Source organism: Syngnathus acus, chromosome 16, assembly GCF_901709675.1.
Source record: "Syngnathus acus chromosome 16, fSynAcu1.2, whole genome shotgun sequence".
NCBI lineage: Eukaryota > Metazoa > Chordata > Actinopteri > Syngnathiformes > Syngnathidae > Syngnathus > Syngnathus acus.
Window position 1 is genome coordinate 10,367,938 of NC_051101.1, and position 10,137 is coordinate 10,378,074.

At 42.0% G+C, this 10,137-nt stretch overlaps 2 protein-coding genes across 3 annotated transcripts; both read right to left on the minus strand.

The window, feature by feature from the left end:
* Positions 1 to 53: 53 nt before the first annotated feature.
* Positions 54 to 5,935, minus strand: zdhhc18a (zinc finger DHHC-type palmitoyltransferase 18a). Of its 2 annotated transcripts, XM_037274467.1 has the most exons (10): positions 5,313 to 5,935; positions 5,049 to 5,209; positions 4,736 to 4,885; positions 4,225 to 4,362; positions 4,101 to 4,152; positions 3,705 to 3,807; positions 3,510 to 3,622; positions 3,136 to 3,241; positions 2,074 to 2,146; positions 1,438 to 1,559 (listed from the first exon to the last, which is right to left on the minus strand). In XM_037274467.1, exons 1-9 carry the CDS (start codon positions 5,543 to 5,545, stop codon positions 2,105 to 2,107), a joined length of 1,098 nt encoding a protein of 365 aa, XP_037130362.1. In that variant the 5' UTR covers positions 5,546 to 5,935; the 3' UTR covers positions 1,438 to 1,559; positions 2,074 to 2,104. The 2 variants fall into 2 exon arrangements, with proteins under 2 accessions (XP_037130360.1, XP_037130362.1); XM_037274465.1 differs by lacking the exon at positions 2,074 to 2,146 and having other exon boundaries at positions 54 to 1,559.
* A 439-nt stretch (positions 5,936 to 6,374) lies between these two features.
* On the minus strand, positions 6,375 to 9,034 carry pigv (phosphatidylinositol glycan anchor biosynthesis, class V). The gene is made up of 3 exons (XM_037274426.1): positions 8,836 to 9,034; positions 7,377 to 8,543; positions 6,375 to 7,304 (listed from the first exon to the last, which is right to left on the minus strand). The coding sequence occupies exons 1-3, from the start codon at positions 8,899 to 8,901 to the stop codon at positions 7,017 to 7,019; spliced, it is 1,521 nt and encodes a 506-aa protein (XP_037130321.1). The 5' UTR covers positions 8,902 to 9,034; the 3' UTR covers positions 6,375 to 7,016.
* Between the last annotated feature and the right edge of the window lie 1,103 nt (positions 9,035 to 10,137).

Here is a 10,137-nt window from a genome sequence, read left to right on the forward strand (position 1 = left end):
AAGCAACATTTGTCAACGTGATTGTTTTATTAACAGCTCCACTGTCACATGTCAAGTCAAAAACCTATGTGCAGCTTTAATGCCCATTTACATAATTTAAAATAAAATATTCATAAAGGCCTTTTGGTCAACTTGTACTATATATTATTACTTAAGGATTGCTGTCTAAGGAGACTGCACAATCCTTGTGCACATTCCGCCCCCTAGTGGCGAAAACTAAAGCTTGTTATGTGAGAGATCACATTTTTCTACCAATTTGGGATTGTAGGTGAACTGGAATCTATCCAAAGTGACATTTGAATACGTAACCAATAACACTCACATATACAGCCATGAACAATTTAGAGTTTTCAATGAAGCTAACATGTATCAGGCAAAACTAAAGGTCATGCAGAAAGGTCGGAATCAAGGTTGAAAAACCTCAGAACTGTGATGCAGACGTGCTAACCGGTACAAGTAGAAACTATAAAGACATTAAAATGACGACGTGACGCGATACTGTCTAGATTCCAAACATAACTTGGCCTATAAACCATCGACACCTTTAACCACAAACAAATGCCGCGTCTATTCAAATGCCGTCAAAAAGCCCCGAGGCGAAGGAAACCGCGGCTTTTTAATTTCCCTCTGGGGCCCAGCAGTATGGTTTGCTTTGATTTCAGTTTAATACATATTCAATGCAATAAGTTATGCTTTCAAAAAATATGATCTTTTGGTCATAAACAGACAAAATATAGAACAGATGAGAAAACAACAAATCATACCGATTAAAAAAAAAACTGCATCTTGCTCTCTGATTTTTTTTTTTTAGCAGTCCACACAAAAGCAGGGGTTCCCAAATACTGGGCAGCAAACTAGCTGTGAGCAGACCTTTGGGACTAAAAAAAATAAAATCAGGCCTAATATTAGTACCGTGATATCCTGTCCTTGGTCCATCACAACCCATAAATTTAATCGATTACTTTTTGCCAAAGTTGGTAACGCCTGATGAAAAAAAATCCTGTCAAGGGAGCGATTCCTGAAACAAATTGCTTATTTTCTCCTTCCGTCATCCACAAACTGACATTTGTTCACAGGTTTCGAAAGCGGTTTGCATAAGATGCGAGCAGGAAACTAAACACTGCGGCTGACCTGATTCTATGGCTTGAGGCTTCTGGACTGTGAAAAGTGCAAAGGAGTGTTAAACGTTCACTTGTTGTGCTTGGAGTCGAAAACAGAAGCACTTGTGGAGAAAAAAAGCTCCCTTAAGGTTACGGGATAAACCTAACGTCGGGCGGCTCGCCGAGAACCGGCGCGGCTCGACCGAGCGAGGGCGAAGGAAACGCCAAACGGAACGCCGGGTTGATGGAGTGCATCGAGTCGCTCGTGCTGCTCCTGGAGAAGGGAGAGCACGGGGTGCTGGCCTCAGGCCGGCGCGAGCACTTCGTCTCGGTCTCTGCCGGGGCACTTGGAACCTCCGGGCCCAGAGGGGTGGTCTTTAGGGTGCCAGGAAGGCAGAGACCGTAAAAGGCGGAGGAGTGGAGCATCCTCTCGAGCACGTCTTTGGTGCTTTGTGTGCACTATGTGTAGAGGAAGAAGAGAAAGCTCAAGTGAGGAGCAGACCAAAAAAAGAATAAAGTGTCGTTCTCAGTTAGTGGTTAGCTTGGCTGGCATCCAGCACTGTGAATTTCAGGCTGTCTGCTGAGACGCACAGAGGAAAAGTTAAATGCAGACAGAGCACGCAGAAGGCAACCAGACGGAACAAGGTGAGGATGGATGTGAAGCTGCGACTCTCGGGGGGAGGGAAACAAGTACATGTTTGCTGACAGCACCATGCACACGCAAGTAAGATGTGACATAGACAAGACAACCCATTTCATCCGAATCAAGAGAGGACAGGAAGTGTCATGGCAACAAATGCGGCCATCATCCAGCTCCCGGCATGGGTGAGTGGTAGTTGAAGGAGAACGAATGGCAGTGAAGCATGCGCACTCACGTTAGTGAACAAATTCCAAAGCAGTCACAGAAATCGGAGCAAAACAAACTCTGCGGCACGTCATGGAGGAAAGAAAGATGATCGATCCTCTTGCTTACCATCCAAACTTATGCACGCTGCATTGTTTTTTCAGGCTGTGCAGGACAAAGAAATATCCTGACAGGTCTCCTCCTGCCGGGTGGAATGGATACAGCACAACAGTGAATATTAAAAGGAGATCGTTTGGGTGGCTGGGACAAAAGTCATCGGAGACGAAGCAGAGTGGAAAATATGGATCTCGCGGTGACAAATTATCGCACTTTTTGGAAGACTTTTGACAAGATATTGGAGTATGTGTGTGTCAAGGGGATCGACGTCAGGCAAGAGTCAAGTTTTAATTCCTTCCATGGAAAAATCATCCATCCACACCTTCTTGTAACCTCGCACTGTACGCACACCGAGAAGAATGCCGTGGCAAGATAAATCCCTGTTGATTGGTTAATTCATGACTTTGTCATATCAGGCTTATGACGAAACTAAGGGAGCAAAAATACATTTCAAGACCAACGCCCAAAATACAAAAAAAAAAAAAAAAAATTTTTTAAAGGTATGCTAAAATGTTCCATACGTTGAACATGAATGGCAGAGAGGGGAAAAAAATGAAATTGATATATTTTGTGCATTGCATGCAGGCTGTCGACTCATCAAAATGGAGACTCCCTAAAAAGTCAAACCACCACTGCAGTCAAATATCAGAACCAGAACACATGTTTTGTCACATAAAACACGTTACTGGCCTTTAAATGCACTCCCGCTTTCTTCCCAACAACCACCAAACAATAAATAACATGAAACTAACAAGAACAATTATTTTTAGCTGTATGGAAAGTCTGCTTCGTCACTAACTCAAATACAATCTGTTACTTATTTTCATTTTGGCCAACTTTAAAAGAAATCTCATTCTTATACCTTATGTAGGTCAGCGCCATCATGGCCAGCATTATTCATTCATTCTGCTATCACATTTACATATTTACGTTCCATCTGTCTGCGACTACCAACGGCCGACTTGAAGGAGACAATATATTGTACGAACAAAAGGGAGTGGAGAAGCTATTGGGGACATTAAAAAAAAAAAACTTCTGAAGGGTGTGGGAAGACCACAATGTGGTTGAGCCTACCATGTTTGTGTCATTCTTGGCTGCGAAGGAAGGCAGCTCGATCTCTGAGACAGGTGCAGCGGGGGAGGACTCCTCCGGTGACAGGAAGCCTCGCCTGTCAATCAAGCTGCAGAACACAAAAGATGACGATGTTGTGGTGGAATCGACGAGTTCAACCAGTCGTCAAAACACGCCCATATGGGCATACGTGCAAATTATTTTCATGAGAACAACAGTTGATTGATTGATTGCAATGTGCAACTGGCACAGCTGCTTTTTTATTTTTTTATTATTCATTTAAGGCTCTGAGTTGCAGTATGTTCTGGGAACCTCTCCAGCTAGCATTATGATTTATTCACAACATTAATTGTTAATATCCTTGTTTGTTTACACACCTCGGTGGCATGGGCCCACATAATGTCACGCAGCAGTTGGCGAAGATGCTGTTATAAGTGTACGGATTCCCAGACTCCTCGGCGCCCCTTTTACTTGACCAGGACCCTTTAATCTATAAAATGAATGTAGAAAGTTATTGTATTGACAAAGAAAAATAAAAAATCAGTAGAATTGTGTTATATAGTGCAACTTACATCTTCATTTGTAGTAAGGTTGGAGGCTACTAGGTAGGTATGGAAGCCTGAGAGGCCCAAAATAGACCAGATAGAGAAAAAACAAATGACCAGCTCCACTACGGTATAAAAGCAAAGTCAAGGAATAACTTCACTATTATATAGTTGCAAAAAAAAAGATGTGCTGTTGAATTGTTGTGGATTTGAAACGATGCAGACTATAAAGTAATGGACCAAAACTACTGATCCTTTTGCTTTAAAGCCATCTGCTACACTGTGTACTAACTAACGCTGATCCTATTAAGCACTGGCTTAGACTGGAAAACGGCTCGACAGCCTGTGATCAAGATCGCATGCACTTCCAAAACAGTTGGAGGAGACCCAAAAAAAGAAAAGTTGGCAAATTAAAAAGGATATCTGGCAGGACTCTCTTGGATGGCTTGGATGAGGCTTTTACCCGATTGAGAACCTGCATTAAAAAGGGAGAAGACTATTATAAAAACTCAGATGTGTCAATGAAGCTTAAGCGTGACAAACTTACGCAAGGTAATGTGTGCTATGACGCAGCCAAATATAAAAGATGTCAGAAAAGATAGGGAGATGATGAAACTGTAGAAAAAGCGGTAATTGCGTTTGCCCACACAGTTCCCCACCCACGGGCAGTGATGATCAAACCTCTCTGAAAGAAAAACATACCAAACAGACATTAAAACATTTTCACTTTACTAACAAGTTGGTTGTGTGACTCAGATTAATAAAGTGTGGAAAATAAATAGTTCGGTGCACTGCAGAGTAAATTTACCTAAATAAATTTACCTGGTAAATTATGGAAATATTCAGAATACAGTGCTAATTTGAGTTGTCATATTTAAACTAATATTAAAAACTCAATTTACGACACCTGTTACAGACTAACCTGTTTTCCCCCTAGTTCATGTAAATTATCATATTCTTCTCCTTTTCCAACCTGGTGTACTTTTATACATTTCATGAAATAATCAATTATGTGAAGCGTGGTGGAATACATTTGCAACTTGCCACCATATCCTTACCCACACAGTTGTCACAAAGGCTGCAGTGTGAGGTCCGAGGGGGGCGAAACATTTTACACGTGAAGCAGTACTTGAGTTTGACCACCTGCTGGTTAATGAGGATCTCCTTGGTCCGTGGCGGAGGACGATACGATGAGGATCCTGAGGTATCTTAAAAGAGAACATTAGGAGGCAAATGTGGACTTGCTGTACTTTTCCAATAATGACACAAGCGTAAGCTGCTTAAGTTTGGGAGTGGAGTTCCTCACAGATATCCATCCCCAGATGGCAAAGCTCTTTCACCCCATCTGTTGGTGCAACGGGTGTATCTTACCTATCTGCTTCTCGATGTCTGCAGCTTCATCTAAAGTGGCCCTGGGTAGGATGCCTGGGTCTGTGAAGCTGGTTCTCAGCAAGGAGAGGACCACAAACACACAAAGCACCCCACCGATCACCGGGATGAAGACTGTCAGATGCTCCACGAGGAATGGACAACTAGAAATAGAAAGTGCATGCATGTTTGAAATAAAAGAAACATTTTGCAGTGACACGTGTACACCAACAAGTGGTCGTCGTGAAATAATAATTTGACACTTACTCGAATGCAAAGAAAAGGCCACATGTGACAACAATAAGCCCCAATGTCAGAGATAGGACGCCGTTCTGTCTGGCCACGATGACCCGTCCGTCACAAAAAAATCGGTTCTTCCCCGGGAACACTTCCCATTTTCTCCGCAGACGCTCCGTTTTCTTGTCGGTGTGATTCTGAACTGAAGCGGGTGCCACAGACAGCGCCAGCGGATCGATTTGCTGGTACTCACAGTTTCTCATCCTGGAGCTAGAATTGCCCGTCGTCGCTGTTCGGAGATTGATAAAGAAGCCAGCCAGCAACGATATCGCAGAAGGGCTTTCAAACGAAAACGAGCTCAGTCATTGCAAAAAAAAGAAAAGGGGGGCTTGTTGGGGTTAGCATCCCCCAATGATGTTTCTCGTCCTCAATGCTAACATTAGCTAGCGGACCTGCTATCGTAAATGATTTTTACGACATAAAACCGCTTCCCAATCCAACCAAGCCCCGTTAACATTTTTATAAATTAAACCACAAATGTACACTACGGTTATTAAAGATTTCATGCCAATAGTAGTCCGAAAGGAAACGCCGACGAGCTTTGCGACCAGCTTGATGCTTCAGCCTGCAGTGCAGTTCGCTTTTCTCTTTCCGTCGACAATGACGTCACGACTCAGCGCCGTTAATGTCCATTAATAAACATATTCCTTGAAATATATATATATATTTTTTTTTTAAGTATTAGAAGGCCAGGTACGCCAGTGTCTTATACGATTCAGAAGCTAAGGAGGAAATTAAAATTTGTAAGAAAACAGCTACTGCACATCATATTGGGGTAATTGATGGCATAAAAGAGTACAAAAATGTGAGATGAGTTTTTACTATGTTCTACAAAATATATAATCAAGTAAATAAAAGTGAACTGTAACCGTAGTTATTCGAAATGCCAATGTGCTTGTGCCGTTCATAACCTTGAACACAATTTAACTTATGATGACGTCACACGTCCCAGTCAGGGACCTCCCACCATCTGTAAATATGTTTGTGAGGTTGGTGCTAAAAAAATATGGATGGAGGAATTCACATAGAATGTAATTGTTCCAGAGAATGCATGCAATTTAATATCAGATTTTCAATTCATATTCAAAATGAAAGGTGAATTAACAACACATCCACATAGTCAGATTAAAAACAAATTTACAGTGGCATCTGTGGCAAAATGCATTTCCGCCAGTATCATTGGTGCTACAAAGACAAGAATTAAGTAAACATTCAAGTTTCAAGGTGCATAAATAAGAAGAACAAATAAAAAATAAAAAAATGATCCGCTGTTTAGGATGAGCATGAAATTAATCATTGAGAATTCTGAAGATTGTGGTAGTTGGAATGGAAAAATGGACAACATCAAACTAGACATTCTCATCAAAACAACACTAGCATGGAAACAGAAACTCAAAACATTCACAGATTCTCCCGATCTACTAAAAATATGTTTAAAAAATAACAATCTTTAAATTGATTGTTCATTTTCTCCAAGTCATTTAGTTAAATGCCCATCCCGAGTAATTTACATAATCTACTTAAAGTTCTTTCTAGAACCCAAATGAGGCACATTTGTCATGCTTTTTGGCTTTTGTTATTATCATGACAAAATGTTTTTTGTTTTTTTAACAGTGTATCCAGTGCATTATTAAAAATTGTCATTTCACACAGGCATTCTTCAGCCTTACTCAGTCAAGTCCACGGTAAAAAGTTACAATGCATTGCCAGGCCCAGCACCCAGTACGAGAGAAAGTAGCCCAGGATGCTTTGTGTGGTGGGAGAGCACATTTTAATATGCGCTATCAATGCAATGACGGGATTTTGAGGTGTGTGCTTGCATCCATTTTTGGCGGGAGTTTTAATCTGAACGTTGGGCATTGATGTTTTCCTTCGGTGGAGAAGTGGCTCGTTGAGGAGGAGCAGATGGGCGCTGATCCAGAAGGGCACGGGAGTTGAGGAGGCCATGAATCGGGTGAGGACCTGGCCACAAAATACATGTCGGTGAGAATTGTTCGATCGATAAATAATCGTTGACTCTTGTTCTATTCTTACCTGCACATGCATGCACAAGGTCCCAAACACCAGGAGAACAGTAGAATGCACAACATACACAAATACTCTTGGGTTTAAAAATCCCGGTATTGGTTTGTCCAGGCCTTTCTTGGAATCTGCCTCCCAAAGTCCGAGTCTGAAACACAGTTCCGGGTTTGCTTGGAAGTAAGCATAAGCTGCCATTACGCCCAAAGTCGCCATAGGTAAAGCAAGAAGGAAGTTGGGGATTTGTCTCAGTTCAAAATAACGGAGGAAGCCCACGTTCCAGTACACGTCCTGGATGTGAGAATAAATTAAGGGGAGAGGTCTCATGCACCAGAGAGGTGGAGGACTATTTTCATCTGCAATACGGTAGCCCTTCTGCTCAGCCAAGGAGATAAGAGCCAGGGGGATGCTGTCTAAGGAGGCTGTAGGTGTGCAAAAAGTTCTATAGCCGTAATACTGAAAAGCACAGAAGGGAAGGGCAATGACCGTTGTGCCGAGCAGAGAGGTAAGTAGTAGGCGGATGATGACCCAAATGTAGTGGAAGATCTTCCTGTAGCCTTTTGCAAAGGAACGGTATAAACGGATCTGGGAGATGGCATACACGGCTGGAAGATACAGAAGAAAGCCGATGTTAACCAGCCCGTTGGATCGCGCCGCTGTGGCGATACTGAATGCCAGGCAGGCTCTTAGGATGAACCCTTTTTCCAGGAGGAACATACCCCCAAATGTGAGCGCGGCAAAAAGACTCTCGGCGTAGCCGGCCGTCATGAAAACATTGGCAGGCGTGATGCAGTAGAGGAAGGTGGAAAGCAGGGCGAGACGTCGGTCCTGCATAACCACCCGACTGAGCGCGTGCAAAGCCACCACGCTCAGCAGGAAGAGGGTACTGTTCCCGAGAGCGACTGCCACTAGTAAACGTCCTCGCACGCTCAACCAGCCGCCCAGAGGCCATAGCAGCGTGTCGGCCAGGCCCCGCAAGATGATGGGGAAAAACGGGAAAAAAGCAAAGTTGTGCTCGTAGAGGTATCCTCTTTCTGCGATAAGGAGGTAATGCTCGGCGTCCCAGTGGCTGAGACCACCAAATAACCATTCCACCGCAGAATCCAAGTATAGAGGCTCTGCTGTCCGTGGGGGCTTGAACGCATCAGCATCGTGGTCAGGGATGGCAGCGTTCAAGAGAGCCTGTTGATAAAAGTGTCGTATAAATGAATTGAAACAGTGAAACAAAATATACACATTTACAGTAACTATAGTACAAAATAATTTTTAAAATAATTTCAAAATCTGACACAAAAGAAACTTTAGCTGATTAAATCGGCTGACCTCAGATTTAGACACCTTTATGGGTTTACTTGTGTTTGCCCAGGTATTCCAACTTTATGTAGCTAGCAAAAAAATAGCAAATAACATTTATATATGGCTCAGTGACATCAGCCATACATGAAATAGCCTGACTGCGAAAGATAAACAGCACCTGCAAAATCAACGAGGCAGCCCTGGTGAATGTAGCAAACTCCAGGACGGCTCTGTAATCCATCATAGTCAGTAAAAGACAAGATAAAATCTTGTATTAATGCAACGGAGCATCGTGGGATAGTCGGCATCTCATAGTCAACAAAGCTATCACAGCGAAAGAGACAGCCATTATTTCTAACACAACCTTCGACCTTTACCCATCTACTTCCGGTGTTATTGCAAACATGGCATTCAAAATAAAGCGTTCAGAACCATCCGTACATAGACATATAATTTATACCAGCTATTTAGCACTTTGGTACAAAACGTCAGCGCGTCCGCCATATTGGAGGTGGCAGATCTGCCTCGTAAATTGAAAGTCAACGACACGGACTGACAGAACTTCATGAATTGACAACCTACAAATAAAATATAATTCACAATGTACAAATATTAAGATGTTTAGGAGCAGATTGGTCATCAAAATAACGTATGAAACTTTTAATCAAATGTTTATTTAGAAAATGTAATGTTGACGCTGTGGTGTTAGGAATTCGGACATGTGGCATCTTCCCTCATCACATGGCAAATATATATATAGAATATATATACCTTAAAAAGTATGATTATCAAGACGTATTTGTGCACGTTGTCCGGTTTGTTCTGACTATCTCTTTTTCCATCTGTTGTGGTATAAAATTATGGACAAATCTTTGTACACCCCAGCAGGTGGCGCTGTGTATATACAACGCCACTAATCCAAAACACATCTAGTCGGAGATGAATAGCTGGATGCGGTGTGCCTTGGATCATGAAATGTTCTTTTCCATATAGATCCTTGCAACACAGTGTGGAATGCATTGGATGACACTTTTCGTGGCTACCACACATAACCTCCACCAAGAAGTCTTTTAGTTTTGGATGGCTAGCTAGGTGTGGTATGCTTTGGATCATTTGACTTGCCTTTCCATAGCATCCCTGCAACACACTCCACAGAATTGGCTGACATGGCATTTATTTTAAAAAATCCTTGTGTATGAAAAATTTAAGCGCTGATGTGGTATGCTTTGGAGGATTAAATCAGATTGGTAGAAATGTAGATAGTTTAATTATGTTGAAGAAACCAAATCATGTTTAATTAGTATTTGCCTATTAGTGGTTTGGAGTCAAGCAACATAATTCTAATACATAATCCAAATTTAATCATTTGTTTTAAGTGCTGAATTAAAACAAGATATTAATTTGGAGGGACAATCTCCCAGAAAATACAAACTAACTTCTATATTAACACAATGTAGATGTCAAAAGTTGCTATTCAAAA

Coding starts and splice junctions, on each gene's coding strand:
- pigv (XM_037274426.1), bottom strand. CDS start 8,901: ATGATGGATTACAGAGCCGTCCTGGAGTTTGCTACATTCACCAGGGCT. Junction 8,544..8,835: donor CTGCCTCGTTGATTTTGCAG/GTGCTGTTTATC, acceptor TTTTATCAACAG/GCTCTCTTGAACGCTGCCAT. Junction 7,305..7,376: donor CCTTGTGCATGCATGTGCAG/GTAAGAATAGAA, acceptor TTTTGTGGCCAG/GTCCTCACCCGATTCATGGC.
- zdhhc18a (XM_037274465.1), bottom strand. CDS start 5,545: ATGAGAAACTGTGAGTACCAGCAAATCGATCCGCTGGCGCTGTCTGTG. Junction 5,210..5,312: donor GGCCTTTTCTTTGCATTCGA/GTAAGTGTCAAA, acceptor TTCTATTTCTAG/TTGTCCATTCCTCGTGGAGC. Junction 3,623..3,704: donor ACCTTACTACAAATGAAGAT/GTAAGTTGCACT, acceptor TTCATTTTATAG/ATTAAAGGGTCCTGGTCAAG.